Raw genomic sequence first — 17,103 nt, 5'->3', positions numbered from 1 at the left:
TCGGGTCGCGCGTTCGTCTATCGACGTGTCAATGTCAGATTGCAACAAAGAGCAGAAGAGGTCAGGATTTCCTCCCCTCACGCGATCGATCCAAGGTGCAAGAACTGTAATGCTAATAAACGAACCGTTTGCGTGCTAGACCCGGGTTGTCCTTCACTACTGGAATAACTGTGGCCCTAGGGTTCCTAGCAGATTTTCACTAGATGGGATGTTTAATTATCCGCGCCTCTCAAAGACGTACGACGAACACGGTCGGGGAGAGGGGCTTCAGTGACGCGTTCGATGCAAGCCGAGGCTGCTCTTCTTATCCGGGGGAATGCCTCTACAGGGAAGGAGACTCGTTCGTGACAGAGGACTGTGAGCGTCCCCAGCCCATATCTACCCATCGAGCTCCCCGTCTCGCCCCCTGTCCCCTCGGGGAAGCCTTGCCACTTCTAGACCCCCAAGCCAGCCATTCGCAGAAGGACATTCCACTGTGGTCCACGCTAACGAGAGGCTTGAGCGGCACGCACCGCCGGCGCCTGGGCCTCCTCCCGATCCAGGGCGTTCTAGAGGCCTTTAGCGGGCTGATCTAGTGAAGCTCTTCCGTCCTATCGGGGCGCTCGAGTTTGTGATGGCGGCTCACTTGGCGAGGGGATCCTCATCAAATGATGGACAAGTCCCACGCTAAGACGTTCCAGCTGCGCGAATGTAACGAGGGGATTAGTATTCATTAATCCGTCATGGGGGGAGAGCAATCCTCCTCTTTCTTGGCTTTCTCTGCGGCCCGGCTTTCTCCAGCCCGTGACCTGGGGATAGAACCATCAGCGGCTCTGCATCTCCACTGCGAGACATTGCCGAAACGGTTCCCATGATGAGCTCGGTCGACGGATTGCGGGGTCTTGTCGATGGCATGCGCCCGTCAATTGCCATCGCTGGGTTGCTGGTCGGAGTCTTGATCTTCTGGTCGGGCATCTCAACATGGAGGCAGTATAATCGTCTTCGCGCCTTCAAAGGACCTCGTCTTGCTGGGTTTTCGAAATGGTGGCTCATCAGGACTGTCGGCAGTGGCAGAGCATACCTGGACTTTTGGGAGGTTACCAAGAAGTATGGTAAGTTGCGTCGCATTGCTCTAACAGTTGCTTTGGCAGTCAATTGCGCTTTAACGAATGCTAACAATGCGCCTCAGGTTCAATCGCTCGCGTCAGTCCCAACGATCTCCTCACCGACGACCCCGACCTCATGAAGCACATCCTTAACGTTAGAACCGAATACCGCCGCTCTCCTTGGTACGACGGCATGCGCTTCGACCCGGCCAACAACAACATTCTCTCGTGGAGAGACGAGGATGAGCACTTCAAGCTGCGATCCAAGATGTCCGCCGGGGTACGTTACCCAGAGAATATCCTCGCGCACAAGCTGACGGTTACAGTATGGCGGTCGTGAAGTCGAGAACCTAGAGCCCAAGATCGACAAGAACATCCTCGCATTCATCAAGCTCCTGCGCAAGTACGCCGACGAGAATAAGCCAGTCGATCTAGGCCGTCGAGCCCAATTTTTTACTCTTGATGTCCTCTCCGACTTGGCTTTCGGCGAACCGTTTGGCTTCTTGGAGACAGACTCGGATGTGTACGAGTACATCAAGACCACCGAGGAGACACTGCCCATGGTCATGGTGACTACTGTCGTTCCCTGGCTGGTCAAGGTTTTGAGCTCCCCGATCTTTAAGAGCCTTTTGCCATCTGAAAAGGATCGGCTTGGGTTTGGGAGAGTGATGGGGTAAGTTATTGCGGTGCCCCATGTATAACAGCAGACTGATCATCTCCAAGCATCGCCAAAGCAATTACGGCTGAACGGTTTGGACCCGATAAGAAGGTCCAGAAGGATATGCTCGGGTCTTTCGTTGCTCATGGGCTCACCCAAAAAGAGGCCGAGTCGGAAATCTTGCTCCAGATGTAAGTCACTTGCGTCCACGTTCACTTCGAGCAGTCCCCTTACAATGCCGCCATAGTATCGCCGGTTCTGATACCACCGCCACGGCTATCCGCTCAACCATGCTTCACATCATCACCAGCCCTCGCGTGTACAGCAAACTACGTACCGAAATCTCCAAGACAACATACTCGGAGCCAATCATTCCAGACTCCATCGGTCGTGAACTACCCTACCTCCAAGCCGTCATCAAAGAAGGTCTCCGCATCTTCCCACCCGTCGCCGGGCTCATGTCAAAGGAAGTTCCACCACAAGGAGACACCTGGAAAGGCCAATTCATTCCCGGCGGAACAAGCGTCGGATACTGTGCCTGGGGCATCTTCCGACGGGAGGACATCTGGGGCCCTGACGCAGGCGAGTTCCGCCCCGAGCGCTGGATTGAGAGCCCGCCTGAAAAGATCAAGGAGATGGAGAGTGCGCTTGATCTCATCTTTAGCTATGGACGATGGCAGTGTCTAGGACGGCCTGTGGCTCTCATGGAGCTGAACAAGATCTACGTCGAGGTGAGTCTGCCTAATTTCGTCATCTATAACCCGACTCACGCTAACATTTGACTTTGAAGTTGCTCCGACAGTTTGACTTTTCCATCTGTGATCCTACAAAGCCTTGGAAAGTCTTTAACTGCGGCATTTTTTCGCAATCTGAGCTCTGGGTGCGGGTAGACCCTAGAGCAACAGGATCGTAATGCATAATGGATTCATGATTGGATTGGTAATGTCGGGTCACTTCTGACTGGCTACAGTAGGAGCTAGGTGTTTTTATCTGGTTCATGAGCTGCACATTGATCGACATTTAATACCTACACCCTTGTCAACTAAGCAGAGTCCACACATGATGAACCCAAGGTCGCCCCATTTAGGGTAATACGACTTCTCAAGTAATGCCCTAATGATACTTGTAAGCCTGGAATGATAAACTAGGTTGACTTTTTGAAACTGTTGTTGCAGCCGTTAACCGCTAGGAGCGTTGGCTGCATGTCCCACCAACGGCCCAACTTCAGACCAACACGTCACCTAATACAAGGAGGCAGCCAGCCTTTGTTTCATCAACCGCCCGAACTTTGGGAGCAACGAGAACACAACACCGTCGCAAAGAGTCATTCAGCCATGTCTATAAGTCCCGAAGCAACCGCATCAGACCAAAATGCAACCCTCGAGTGCAAGATCTGCCAGGCGTTCCTTGAGGCAGCCGAGGAAGTGAGATCCCTCAACGAGAAGAAACTAGCTGGCCCTTCTAAAACTAAACGGCGAGACGAACGCCATGGACTGCTCGATAAAGAAGCATACTGGGATTCAGTTATCCGTAGGAAGTGAAGTGGTGCTGCTTCACAACTTCCATGATGGGAATTGGATTTTGCGAGCGCCACAGCTTCTGCTCATCAACGACCTCTCCCAAAACCCCGGCATTCCTCTGGGACAGCCGTTGGACCGTTTAGTCGACCCAGATCTGATACTCAAGTGGAAGCGAGACTGCGACTAATATCATGGAAGCAAATGTCAGAACAGAAGCACGCGTCTCCGTCGCCCGCTCTCTTTCCTTATTGATACGAGGCATATCTCGAGTGATACCAACACTCACATGGTACACCCGTGAAACGCCAGAATCCCCTGGGCGTCTAATTCCATTTCAGAATGATGCATATCACTACAAAATCCACTTCATGGGGGAAAGGCATAACCTCCCAGAAGAGTGGAAGTGGTATCGTGGAGATCACTACGAGCACGAGTCCTTCCCCAAGGTTGAATTCATGCACCCAGCCCGGATAGGCGAGTCAGGGGACGAGGAAACCCAAGAAATCTCGTACGGTCGATATCTCTGTGCAAAGACGCATCAGGCTCGGCTCTGCGCAGCCAAACCTCAGAGAGACGGGATTCCAGAATTACAAAGGAGCGAAATAACGACTCTGATAAACGATTCTTGGAACAAGGATATACTCTTTAAGAACTCGGCCCTGCTCAAGGATAGTCAGGGGTGTCGAGTTGGAATTCTCTCCATAGACTCGGATGATGATCATGGCCGCATATGGTTGACTGAATCACCGAGTGTTCCCATAGACGTTGTAGAAATATCTCAGGAAGATTACGATGACGAAACTGGGTCATGGTCCTTCTGCAATGTTCTCTGGGTAGAGAGGGAGGAGGGGGTTGCATATCGGAAGGCAATAGGGAGGGTTGAGAGGGAAGCCTAGGAGGGATTAAAGAAGGAGGAGATTTCTCTAGTATTAGGGTGATTGTCCCTATGAAAAGCAAATCACCAACCATCTCATTAAGCCTAGCGAAAACACAAAGCAGTCACATTTCTACCTCAAACCCAATTCCAGCCATTGCCCCAAACGTGTCCGCTTCATGCAAAGCCCTTAGTACGAGTACCGGAATGCAATCTTTTCCTTATCCGTCATATCCGACAAGGCGAGCGCCTCATTCTCCTCCTCTGTGATGGCCGAAGTATGCACGACTCCATGCAGCCTATCCCTGCGAGCATTCTCTCGTCTGCACAAAAGTCCGTAAACAGAAATGGACACTGCCGAAACAACAAGACAGATGAGGAGCTCAGTGTATCCTTTCGTATAGTTGGGCGCGTCACTCTTCTGAAAAACCTGAGGTCCAATAATATTGCCCAGACAATAGGAAAAGAAATAGACAGCGTTCATAGTGACCTTTTTTGTATGGCCAGACACGTTGGCCATGGGGACTGATGTGGACATCACGTACGACTAAGAAGAGACTCGTTAGTTCTGTCTACTGCGGAATAGGCCAATACTTACGCCCCAGTAAGTGTAGAAGACATAGTACGCAGCTAGAAGGCCTGCCTGATTATCCCGTGGTAACTGCCACATGAGGATGGCACAGACCATAGGGACAATATTGGCCACGGCAATAATGGTGCACCGCATGTTTTTGAGCTTGGCACAAAAGACAGCAAGAATGATTTGCCAGGTCGTCGCGACAACCCCAGTTGGCATACCAAGCAATGTCGTAATGGGAACCGAGTATCCAAGGCCAGACACAATGATGGAAGAAAAGGTAACGAGTCCACCGTTGGGGATGTTCTGCGCACAGGCAAACAATGCAAGTAGGTATGTCTTGGGGTCGACCAAGAGCTCCTTGATCTGGTACCACTTAATTCTCTTATCTTCGATACCCGTGTTGTTCTTCTGAACTCGGCGGATGGCGATGTATCGTTCTCGGGGAGACAGCCACCAGGCAGACACGGGTGAGTCGGGTAGGAAAGCGAGGACGGTAGCGGACCAGAGAACGGTTATGCCTCCGAGGACGATGAAGAGGAGGCGCCATTGGGCCAAGTGTGTATGGGTCTGCGAGATTGCGTACGAGATAATGCCGGAGAAGACTGAGGAGAACTGGTTGATCGTAGTCAGACGCCGGAGTTCTGATAACAGAAAGCTGGGATTCGTACCTGATTGTACCAGATTGCCACGCGGACTGGTTGTTCCCGATTTGTGTACCACATGACAGTGAGGATCGACGCAGTGGGAAAAGCCCCTGCTTCAGCACAACCAAATATGAAACGAACCGTGGCAAGTCCAGCGAAGTTGTGTGTTGCAGCACTGCAGAAGAGGAGGATAGCCCAGGAGAGAATACAAGCAGCCAACAGTTTTGCCACCGGCAGCCTCTGGATCAAGATGGCTTGCGGGTACTCAAAGATCAGAAAGCCAAAGTAAAAGATGCTTCCGACCCAAGAATATTCGTTACCGACGAGTTTGAGGTCATGCTTCATGCCCATGATGGCTGCATTGGAGATGACAACCTCGGGGGAAAAGTCAGCTTCGGTAAAGGCTTCTTGCACAATGACCAACCTTATCCACGGCACTCAAAATGACAGTTCCTGCAATGATGGGTAGTACGATCAGATCAATCTTCCAGAGAACCTTGCGCGCTTCTTTAGCAGAAATCGGGACGTCTTTGATGGCAGGGTCGAGGTTCGTCAGAAACCTGACGGCCACATCCTCACTCAGATGGACGTTCTCGACATCGCCGGCTTCACGGTCCTGCTGAGACACGGCTTTCGATGTAGTCATTTCGAGAGCATCCTTGTTCGACATGGTGAAAGATTTTGACCTTTGGTTAATAAAATGGAAAGTAAAGAAACCACCGAGGAAGTTATGTTCAAGCTCAAGCCCGTAATGTTTCATGAATTATATACAAGAGGCCGTGCCGGTCACAGACATGATCCCCCTCTCCATCAACGAGTAAGTTGCTGTCGGCACCGAGGATCCGGGACAGGTAGTTGACGCCTCCACGTCACATAGAGCCCTGAACGACCTTATCATTTGCGGGGGCAAAGCTGGTTGGTTCCCCACGCGCAATCCGGGACCCAAAGAGGAAAATGCGGAGAGAAGATCGACCGTTCTCAAACTTTAGCGATAGCCATGGTTGGTGTGTTACCGGCACGCTGTAGTTAACACGTCGCTGAGGTTGCCGGTAATGAGGGCAGAGCGATGATGTATTACTGTTAAACCTCAGGTATAGCCATAGTTAGTGTGCTGCCAGCAAGGCACAGATGATGCGACTCTGAGGCTGCTGGTAATCAGGGCAGAGATAAGACAGATGATTCATAAACTTCAGCTGGAGCCATATGTACATAGGTAGTTGGTAACCTACCGGCCCGGCACAAACAGTGCGACCATGAGATTACCGGTAATTAGGGCGGAGATAAGACAGACGTCTTAAACCTCAGCGATAACCATGGCTGGCGTGCTACCGGCATCACACAGATAATGCGACGCCGAGGTTGCCGGTAGTTAGGCCGGCGATGACGTTCCTCGTTCCTTGGTGCCGGCACATCAGAAGATATAAAAACAATCGCCCTTTGTCCCCCCTGCACACTCTGTCCAACACCGGTCGCCGTGCCGGTCAACGTCATCACGGCATCAGTGGAGGACAAGTGTCTCAGCAATTCTTATCGACAGCCAGCATGACGTTCCCTTCGGATAATCTCTAGCGATCGCCGCAGCAAAGCCTATAAAATGATTTGGTTGACTCTGGCATCGACGGGAAACTCACCTGTATCGCATTATCATTACAGCTCGGTACAACCACCATGAAATCGCTGTCTCCCCAATTCATCAAGCCCTGGCTTCCCAAGTCATCCCCTCCATTATACCTCTTTAAGAACGCCACCATTATTGACCCTGTCACCGGCACCTCTACTGCATCCCAATATATCTTCACTCAAAATGGCACAATTGCTGCCATTACTTCAGACGACACGACACTCCCAGCAGAAGCTTCAGAGGCTACCGTCATCGATGTTGCTGGCAAATATATCTGTCCTGGCCTCATCGACGCCCACGTCCACATCGCTGCTGCGCCAGGTGACTCGGATTTCTCAAAGGTCATGTCCACACCGGAGCACGTCTCCATGCTCCGCATGACCTATGTCTGTCGCGATATTCTCGCCCGCGGCTTCACTACCGTCCGCGACTGTGGCGGCGCCCCGTATGCCCTCAAGCAGGCAACAGAGGAATGGCTGGTCCCTGGACCCAGGCTTTACATCAGTGGTCATGCATTGAGTCAGACAGGTGGCCACGGTGATTTCAGAAGCTGCCATGACCATACACACTGTGTATCTGGGTTTGTCTCCGGACTCGGAAGGGTCTGTGACGGTGTATCAGCCTGTCTGGCTACAGCGAGAGACGAGATACGCCGAGGAGCAGACTTTATAAAGATCATGGGCAGTGGCGGAGTGGTCAGTCCGACGGACAGACTCGAGGGCAAGCAGTTCAGTCCAGAAGAGATCCGAGCTGTGGTTCTAGCTGCATCGAATCATGGGACGTACGTGACATGCCATGCTTATTCGCCTGATTCCATTCGCATCGCCATCGAGAGCGGCGTCAAGGGCATTGAGCACGGTAACCTCATTGATGAACCAACAGCCAAGCTCATGGCGGAGAAAGGATGCTTTCTCACTCCAACACTCGTCACATATCAAACCCTAGCGGATCCAGCGTTGCCTCAATTCTTGAATGAGGATTCGCAGGCAAAGAACAAGAAAGTCCTTGCCATGGGAATTAATGCCCTCAAGATCGCCAAGGAGGCAGGCCTCACACTTTGCTACGGAAGTGATCTTCTTGGACCGCTTGGGATATACCAAACCCGGGAGTTCAGCATCCGTTCAGAAGCTCTGAGCAATCTTGACATTCTCCAAAGCGCAACCGTCAATCCGGCGAGGATGCTTGGCGAAACAAACACCTTGGGCCAGGTCAAGACGGGGTTCAAGGCAGACTTGCTGATTCTGAACAGCAACCCACTAGATGACATTACAGTGTTTGAGCGTCAGGAGCAGGAGCTCGTGGCGGTGATCAAGGACGGCCGGGTATGCCTGAGTCGCACTCCTCAACTGTCAGGGCTTCTTGATGCCTGGAAGACATTCTAGATAGTAATCTACAGAAGTTGATATTCTCACTTGACCTACTATACTAAATATTCTGGATCATGCCCGGGTATATAATTTTATTATGATTTTTTAAATAATTCTTTTATATAAAATTATAAAATTCTATTTATAATTACTTAATATAAAGATATGAAGGTATTTTTTCACAATGAAATACTACATAAATTAGCCTTGCCTTATATATATATAACTTAACTAATTTATAGATGTTATAAAATTATCTAGTCTTGCTTGCTTTCTAAAATCCAGATCATGACATCCTTTGATATCGAAAGCAAACAGAGGATGACCGCAGCGGAGACTAACCCCAGTCTGTGCCTCAGGCATCACCACCAGCCCAATAGCATCACCGCAAACCTCATCACAATCTGCACCGCCATCACCAACAAGCAACAAAAACTCAAGCCATCATGTCCGACTCCAAAGATGGCTCGGCGCCCGACTCGCTGATATCTATGGAGGATGGCAAAAAGTACTGGGAGGGCATCGAAGCCGACGTCAACGGCATGCTGGGCGGTATCCCCTCAGTCACTAGAATCGACCTGCAGGGCTCGAGGACGTTTCTTGCGAGGTTGGGGATCGGCATCAAGACTGGGAGGAAGATGGTTTCTAGGGCGCTTGAGGGCGGAGCAGGGTGGGTGCATTCCTAGACGCAGGTTATCGGTTTCTGCAAAGAGTGGTCGAGGTTTTTCAAGTTGGAGTTGCTAATCATTCTGCAAACCAACAGTATCGGCAGAGTCACTGAAGGACTTCTGACCCAAGTGGCTGAAAAGGTGGACATTATCGAACCTATCACCAAGTTTACAGATGTTTTAGAGGGCAAGCCTGGAGTGGGAAATATCTTCAACGTCGGCCTCGAAGGCTGGAAGCCCGAGGATGGAGTCAAGTACGACCTGATCTGGACGCAGTGGTGTGTTGGTCATCTACCAGACGATCTTCTAGTGGAATACTTTGAGCGATGCAAGTCTGCTCTGGCGCCAGATGGAGTCATGGTCATCAAGGAGAACCTGAGCACTAATGGTGTTGATGTTTTTGACGACCTGGATAGCAGTGTTACTCGGTAAGTGCATGACCCAGTGATGAATAAAATTCTAACAAGAAATAGAGAGGATGAAAAGTTTCTGGCTTTATTCAAGCAGGCTGGTCTGCAGGTTGTACGATCTGATCTCCAACGAGGATTCCCCATGGTCGGCAACACAGCTTTGATGCCCGTCAAGATGTATGCGCTGAAGCCGGCAGAGGGTTGACTATAGACTAAAAAGCTCGAGCTAATGATACCACGATGACCTCGTCCCTCAATATTTCCCGTCCTTTTTTGCAATGACTTTTTACCGCCACCGGTTGACGCGTGTCACCGCCGAAAGCCCAGCTCGGCCGTGACGGCAAACAACCGACTTGGCAAAAAAAGCACCCTCGATCGACGACCGAGGCGGTGCACTTGGCATTTGATATTGCGAAAGCAGGGGACAGTTTGATGATTCCCCGGGGTCCAATAGCGCATTGACCCAACACTTTTCGTAAAAAAGGGCTGATAAAAGTCAACCAGTGTAAACAAAGCCAGGTGAGGCCATCTGCCCTAGTCCAGAAAAGAATCTTGGCCGCTGACGTGCTCAGCACAAATTTTTCACCCCCAACTCTTTCATTCACCATCTTCCCAGAAGGCCTCGACTGACGTCCAAGACCCTTAGGGACCGTGCGTTCAATGGCGGGATCCTTGGCGATGCCATATTCACGGCCAAACCGCTCTCTTTTCGAGATGACGTCTGGATAAGCCGGCATTCCGGACAAGGATGACCCCCACCGACGGGCCCACCGCTGCCGAGCACGCCATCCGCTTCAGGAGAACGCCCATCGGCTGGTCGGCCTTTAAATAGAGGACTTTTCTTCTGCGACCTTTGAGTCACCTTTATCTGTACGGGACGTCGGCGAGTCACGCGAGAAGAAGCTCAAGAGGTTCAACAATCTCGAATACACATCCAACATGCCAGATTCAAGCGATAACCCCGAGGCCGGGTCAAAGGAATCAGCTCCTACAACTTCTTCCATCTCTCGACGATTCGCAGCAGAGGTTGATGTACGATGGGGCGACATCTTGCTGCTCGTCTGTTTCTTTGTCGCCGGTCTGGTTGACAGCGCTGCTTTCAACTTGTACGGTTGTTTCGTCAGTATGCAAACAGGTAAGTCCCCTCAACAATCCATCTCAAATGTTATACTAACAATGAATCCCCAGGAAACACCATCTTTGTCGGCCTAGGCGTCAGCGGCCAACCCGAAAACCTCCCCGGAAAAGCCTGGTCCCGCTGTTTTCTCGCCATAATCTTCTTCGCCATCGGCGCCCTCTTCTTCTCCAACTTCCACCGCTACTTTGGCCCCCAGAAGCGCTGGGTCCTTGTCGCGTCCTTCCTCATCCAGTCCGTCCTCACTGGTCTCGTGGCTCTCCTCGCCACGACTGGTGCGGTCCGAAACAGCCCCAATGACAGGACCACGACGCACAAGGATGGATGGATCATTGAGAGGGTGCGCAACGACTTTCCCTACTCCGACTATGCGCCCATCATTCTGCTTGCTTTCCAGAGTGCGGGACAAATCGTTGCCAGCCGAGTCCTCAAGTACAACAGCATGCCTACGGTTGTGCTGACGAGTTTGTACTGCGACATGATGAGCGACGCCAAGCTGTTTACTGCGCCCATCACCGACAACGCGGATCGGAACCGACGAGCTACTGGAGCCGTGTTGTTGTTTGCAGGAGCTGTTTCGGGTGGTTTCCTGTCCAAGTCTTGGGTTGGATTTGCTGGTGCTCTCTGGATTGCTGCGTTCCTCAAGCTGTGCATCAGCTTTTCGTGGGCTTTGTGGAAGCCAAAGGCGGTAAACAAGTAGAGGGGTAGAGCTGAGAATTGTGTGATACCCCGGGAGTTATATGGACAGTAGGAGTTGGGAGCGATAGACAAATGATAGATAATTGCTAGACAAGAAGATGATAGACACATAATTACTGAGTATTTCGATAACTTTAGCAGCCTATTGCCAGGCCTCGGATTTCTAATGCTCCAATCCTCCATCATGGGCTTCTGCAGCAAGATGTGCGACTGAATTGAACCAGCTGGCTCCTGCATCAGGTACTCAAATCACTTTGAACTAACTATGAAGTTGTAATAAAGTAAAAGGTCATGGGACAGGCTCATTTTGTCGTTGGTGTGTGGTTGGAGGAGCAGTCCACATTGGGTGGAGGATCTCGGTCTTGCAGCATGCAGGCCGCGGAGATCAATGCAACCCACCGAAGCATCACTGGGTCAATGCGACAAGATGCGCCAGAACAAGGTCGCATTGGGTATTGATGGTTCTATTCATTTATTCATTTATTTTTTGTTCGCTCTAATTCAATCTAAATAATGTTCTTCAACTCCTGTCCAGCTCGGAACCGTCTCAAGTTGTCGGCAATTAAGCCCTCAGAGTCCTGTGGCCGTCCACCAGCAGCGTGCGGCGACACGATGACATTAGGCGCCTTCCAAAGTCTGCTCGGCTCGGGGAGAGGCTCCGTCTCAAACACATCAAGAGCAGCTCCTCCAATCTCTCCCTTCTCAAGAGCATCCACCAGAGCATCCTCATCAATCGAGGTGCCTCGTCCGACGTTGACGACCCACGCGTGCTTGGGCAGAAGCTTGAGGCGCTCGGCGTTGAGCGCGTGGCGGGTAGAGTCGGACCCGGGGAGGATCATGACCAGGGCGTCCGTCTCGGGGAGGAGCTCCGCCAGGCTGTCCTCGCCGTACACCTCGATGCCGTCACGGACACCCCTTCGGCGCGCGATGCCCCGAACCTCGGCGCCGAGTCCGAGGAGGTGCGGGGTGAGCGTCTTTGCAATGTTGCCAAACCCCCAGATGAGCACGCGAGCGTCGCGCAGTGTGGTAAAGGCTCCTGCAGGTCGGTCGGGCTGCGGGCCGCCGAGGTGGCCCGGCCACTTGCCCTGGAGCTGATAATCGCGCATCTCGTAGAACCGGCGCGCCGCGTTGAGGAGGAGGCCGAGGGCGTGCTCGGCGACGGTGCGGTCGTGCAGGCCCGAGCCGGTGGTGACGGCGATCTTGGACGTGTCGAAGCCGGCGCTGAGGACGTCGTTGGGACCCGCGGCAAGGGACTGGATCCAGCGGAGGTTCTTCATCCGTGCGGCGGCATCCTTGAGGTTCTCGGCGCTGTTTGTCCAGGTGACGAGCACCTCTGCGTCGATGAGGTCCTCGGGGATGGTCTTCTTGACGTCGTAGGGCTTAAGCTCGACCGAGAAGCCCTCGATGCTCGAGACGTCGAGCTTGAGCGAAGTAGGGTAAAGCAGCTTCATGGCGGGCAATTGAATAGAGAGTCTATAGGTGGTCGCAAAGGATCTTGTGTTTCTCGAGGCCCAGGACAACCGGGTGCAGGCAGTATATGTACCGATTCGCAACAACGGGCGCATCATGGGGGGATTCGATGGGATCGGAAAGAAAGCCGTGAGCCAAAAAGACCAATGGGCTTGTAGATTTTGTCAGGTCCCGACGCCGGAGGAGCAGCTACCCCGCCGTGGGGGCAATTGGGGGGTGATTTTTGGTGATGCTTAGCGTTGGAGTTGAGGGTCGCGATTCGTGTCGGCTTGGGACCCCGCGGGAGGACAAGCTAAAGACCCCAAATCCCGCGGGGGAATTATAATTAATAATGGCAATTCCATTCAATCACGGCCTATAAGTAGCATAATCCCGCAGCTCATTAGCTTGAATAGGTACGGTGATACGTGAAACCGAGAGCTCATCCCACCGAGCCCGGAGGGAGGAGCTCCCCAATGACGTCATAGTCGATGCCAATTATGCCGAGAACCGTGCAACGGGTTGGCGAGGTCCTTAGTCAATACGGTATCTTTATGAAAATCTGACTTGCTAAACTGCCAAGTGACGAACATTTCCAGTTAGAAACCAACCTGGCTTCCCTGGCTAGCCAATCTACCCTCCGAGAACAACACACCACTACCAGAAACATCCACAACCGGCGTATTCCCATCAACAGCCAGATTCACCTTAATGAGACACTCCCTCCCAACTTGAAGACCCTGCCAGACCTCAATGCTCGCCTTGTTATCAACCAACTCAAGAAGACCCTCATCGCGCAGAAACTCGGACAAAGGCCCCGCAGCACTTCCAGTGGCTGGATCCTCAGTTGACATGCCGGGGCTGAAGAATCTAGCTTGATAAGTATTGGCAGATGCACCCTCACGGTCATCCTTTGCAAATAGATATAGCCCATAAGCGCGTTCGTCCGCGAGTTGGAGCTGCTCGAGGAGCTTTTCTCGCTGCACTGACGCCCGCTCAAGCGCTGCGATGGACGCAACAGGGACGAGGAGATGATGAGTAGTCGATGTAGACATCACCCGCGGAATGACATCATGTTTTCTGGATACACCAGTCCCGGGGGCCAGTCCAATATCTTCAGGCCCCAAGCCGATAGTTGCGGCAAGCTCAGGCACATGCGGATGTCGTCCATGAGCCTTAGGCGTCGCCTGCGTAATGGAAACAGAGAACTCAGCCGGCTCAGCTGAAGAAATCTGACTCTTGAGAATCTTAACCGGCGTCACAGATCCTCCCAGCTCTTGATAGAAGGTAAACTCCTCAACACCATCTCCCTTGCTGATCCCAGACTTGATCGAAAAGTCCAGCAGTCCAGCATGTGCCAGATACCACCAAGCTCCCAGGATATTATGGCCAACTCCAAAGACTTCTCTCCCGTCTGGCAGAAACGAACGTAGCTTGTAGTGGGCTCCTGGGAGAGATGGGTGGAGAAAAAAGGTGGTTTCCGAGAGGTTGAACTGGCGCGTGATCAACTTCATCTCAGTATCGCTGAGCTCTCCCTTCAAGTCGTTGACGACCGCTAGAGGATTACCCTTGTAGGGTGTCTTTGAGAAGACGTCTACCACTGCGAACTGAGTCTGCGCCATTGTAGGTCTCGAGTTTGATCTGCTGGAGGCTGGTAATAGAAAATGCTTGCTCGGAATCTGATAGATTAGGGACTGTCTAACTCCAGGACAATGGGGATATTCTATTTATACTAAATCCAAGTACTGAGGATGTCGTGATACTGCCTTGGTTCTACGAATTATTAAGTGTCGTGATTTATCAGCACGTAATCAGCCGGGCATGATGACCCGAGGTACGAGAATTACTCAGCCCAGATGGGGTCAAGTCTAGTATCAAACAAAGACACTCAAGTTTTAATTCACTATGAGATGCATCAATAAAATGAACTTATTAGCACAGGCTTTTCTAGATAGTAGAAATGTCATTCTTCTAGGTGTCTTTCTGGGTGGAGGCTTAGGGTAGAGGTGCAGCTGACCTGGCTGGCACTCGTTTGGCACAGGTTCACTGGATATCACAGGGGAAGGGAAGAGTCTCTAAAAATATTTATTCTTTTATTTAAATCTCATTCTCTTATTTCTGGGCTATCATATGACTGATTGTTGTGAAATAATCACGGGGATTTGTTAAGGATGGCCACTAGCATAAGATATTGTTTCGTAAGGACCGCAAAACCGCAACAGACCAAAATACCCCGGAGTTAATTTCAGAGCTAAGAAAATGACGCAGCAAGTCTGTCTACTTTTCTTTGCCCCAGGCTGGCTTCAGCTGGGCTTTGGACATGCGGCTGTTGCCAAAGTCTTAGCTACCTTGGGGTCTGGCTACTCCGGTGCTGGATCGTCCTAGAGAAGTAGTCACTATGGTTTGATGTATGAAAATTTGGCTAGGTGTGCCACTTCTTGTAAATAAAACATTTTGTAGTCCATTAACATGCATTTTTTGGAAGCTGACAAGCGTTGAGAGATTCTGACAGAAACATAGTTCCTGGGAGTCAAAGTCGAGTGTTGGGATCTTGATATTCACCAATGGTGGGTTGCATGATACTAGGCTCATAAGAGGGACCCAGAATCAGGGCCCACGAGGGAGATTTTGAGCATTCTGGTGTTGCGAGATGAGTGGCAATCCATATCCAGGGTAAATGGGCGTTGGTGCTCGAGCCTGAAGAGGCGCGTCACCTTCACGCAGTTAAAGGTTGTGAATTTCACGATTCCGCGTCGATTCTTGTTACATATAGTTTTTACCTGATAAACTACATTATCGCTACTTCATTGTGATTTGTAGCAATGAAAAGATGGAGGAAAGTAAAAGTTGGGCAAGAATCAACCTCTTCGTGACGATGGAGGCAAACAAGCTAACACAACCCCCACAAGCACTCGAAAATTTCACAGCAGCCAAGCCAACTAGACCACCCATACACCGGGATCTCCCAAATGAGCGGCGACCCAATAAGCTGGTCAATCGGCTCATCGCCGATGAACAAGGCCCTGTTCCAAAACGGAAGGCGAGTAGACAGCGCTCTTCACATGGGTGCCTCGAATGGACCACAACCGCCCGGAGAGGCCGATCTGTCAGTACTGACTGTAGAAGCCAAGAGGTGATGATCCCGGCAGAAATGGATCTGACTTGGTGAGGCCAAGGAGATTATCCTGGTGAGGCAAATCCGAGAGCTATTCACCAGGTGAGCAGGCTGGCACGTCAAGTGGATGACGGTAATGGGTACACGACCTAACGCACGAAAAGTCAAATCCAATTAAGCTTAAACGATAAGAGGACAAGATTGTCGCTAGGACGCCGTAGCGTCCCGAGTGTCTCTGGCCACAGCATACGACGGCGTTGGACGACATATGCCGCACGACAACGGGAACAAAGCTGTCAAGGCGAGCAGAATCAGCTCCCGCTCGATTGGCAGGATTCCTCTCATCCACGGAGATGGTTTGTGGGCTGAGCTACCTATGCAAAAACTAGGATGCCCCGGACGCCCCCTCGTAAGCCACGCCCCATGCCCGTCGAGATCTCGGTATCCCAGCCAAGGTGAAGCCGGCAGCTTGGCAGAGGACGCGTTCATCCCACCATTGGACCTTTCTTACCTGAAGGACCTGAAGTGTGCGCATAGCCAAGAGGAGCCTCGGTCACAAACTTGGCGTGGGCTACAGCGTAGGTTATCTGAGGCTGTCTTGGCTCAGACATGCTTCAAGGTAAAGACATCACGTTGTCGTTGTAAAACGCCACTGAGGCGTGGGATCGACGGTGGTATGAGGGACTATCTTGATGGTCCAGACATCCGGGAGAAGATGTGTGCTAATCTCTGGCTTGGAAGGTTCTTCTAGCTTGGGATATTGGGTCTTGTTGATCCTCACGCGGATGAGAACCATTTCGAGACAATCCGAGCCATCTCCATCTCGGCGATGACGACCGTGGCTCAGCCCAGGATCCATAAACCCAAGACGGGCACTCTTTCTAGAATCATCAAGGCCAAGAAGATAGTTGAACTCTACCATCGACAGACGAGGAAGCTTGGTGCGCGGCACATGCAAGATGGGCCGACAGGTAATCACTCCTCGGTGTCCCCATACGCAGTGGGCGCACCTTGGCGCGGGATTCTTGGCGCGGCAAAGATGACGAACCAGAGTGTCAACGTGCCGCCGGGAAGAGCTTGTGGGTGGTTGAGTCGCTGAAGGGGTTGCAGCGTGTCGGGACGTTGCGACGAGGGGTGGACTTCTTGGCGCGCTGGAGAAGGGAGGGAAGGGGAGGAAGAGTGGGATTTCCCTCCGAGGAACGTGGTAAGCGATCCGGATATCAGACTGTGTAAGCTCGAGTCGTGGAGCGGACGCCGGACTAAAAGAGAAAGGACCGT

At 51.7% G+C, this 17,103-nt stretch overlaps 5 protein-coding genes and 2 pseudogenes across 7 annotated transcripts, besides 2 other annotated features; 4 read left to right on the top strand and 3 right to left on the bottom strand.

The window, feature by feature from the left end:
* Positions 1-799: 799 nt before the first annotated feature.
* NCS57_00903400 lies at positions 800-2,656 on the top strand (annotated as a pseudogene). Its single transcript has 6 exons — positions 800-1,091; positions 1,169-1,365; positions 1,412-1,758; positions 1,809-1,934; positions 1,991-2,474; positions 2,534-2,656.
* Positions 800-2,656: a sequence feature.
* Positions 2,657-4,327: 1,671 nt separating this feature from the next.
* Positions 4,328-6,031, bottom strand: NCS57_00903300 (uncharacterized protein; the record flags this gene model as incomplete). Its single annotated transcript, XM_053058823.1, has 4 exons — positions 4,328-4,684; positions 4,736-5,329; positions 5,386-5,736; positions 5,786-6,031. The coding sequence occupies 4 exons, from the start codon at positions 6,029-6,031 to the stop codon at positions 4,328-4,330; spliced, it is 1,548 nt and encodes a 515-aa protein (XP_052912654.1).
* Positions 6,032-7,029: 998 nt separating this feature from the next.
* Positions 7,030-8,364, top strand: NCS57_00903200 (Amidohydro-rel domain-containing protein; the record flags this gene model as incomplete). Its single annotated transcript, XM_053058822.1, has 1 exon — positions 7,030-8,364. The coding sequence occupies one exon, from the start codon at positions 7,030-7,032 to the stop codon at positions 8,362-8,364; it is 1,335 nt and encodes a 444-aa protein (XP_052912653.1).
* A 431-nt stretch (positions 8,365-8,795) lies between these two features.
* NCS57_00903100 (uncharacterized protein) lies at positions 8,796-9,632 on the top strand (the record flags this gene model as incomplete). The annotated part of the gene is made up of 3 exons (XM_053058821.1): positions 8,796-9,019; positions 9,113-9,445; positions 9,491-9,632. The coding sequence occupies 3 exons, from the start codon at positions 8,796-8,798 to the stop codon at positions 9,630-9,632; spliced, it is 699 nt and encodes a 232-aa protein (XP_052912652.1).
* Positions 9,633-10,261: 629 nt separating this feature from the next.
* NCS57_00903000 lies at positions 10,262-11,262 on the top strand (annotated as a pseudogene). Its single transcript has 2 exons — positions 10,262-10,562; positions 10,616-11,262.
* Positions 10,262-11,262: a sequence feature.
* Positions 11,263-11,767: 505 nt separating this feature from the next.
* NCS57_00902900 (2-Hacid-dh-C domain-containing protein) lies at positions 11,768-12,829 on the bottom strand (the record flags this gene model as incomplete). Its single annotated transcript, XM_053058820.1, has 1 exon — positions 11,768-12,829. One exon carries the CDS (start codon positions 12,827-12,829, stop codon positions 11,768-11,770), a length of 1,062 nt encoding a protein of 353 aa, XP_052912651.1.
* A 480-nt stretch (positions 12,830-13,309) lies between these two features.
* Positions 13,310-14,332, bottom strand: NCS57_00902800 (uncharacterized protein; the record flags this gene model as incomplete). Its single annotated transcript, XM_053058819.1, has 1 exon — positions 13,310-14,332. One exon carries the CDS (start codon positions 14,330-14,332, stop codon positions 13,310-13,312), a length of 1,023 nt encoding a protein of 340 aa, XP_052912650.1.
* Between the last annotated feature and the right edge of the window lie 2,771 nt (positions 14,333-17,103).

The sequence above is a fragment of the Fusarium keratoplasticum genome, chromosome 6 (assembly GCF_025433545.1).
Source record: "Fusarium keratoplasticum isolate Fu6.1 chromosome 6, whole genome shotgun sequence".
Lineage (NCBI taxonomy): Eukaryota > Fungi > Ascomycota > Sordariomycetes > Hypocreales > Nectriaceae > Fusarium > Fusarium keratoplasticum.
The sequence above is the reverse complement of the archived record's forward strand: the minus strand, read 5'-3'. Positions and strand labels throughout refer to the sequence as shown.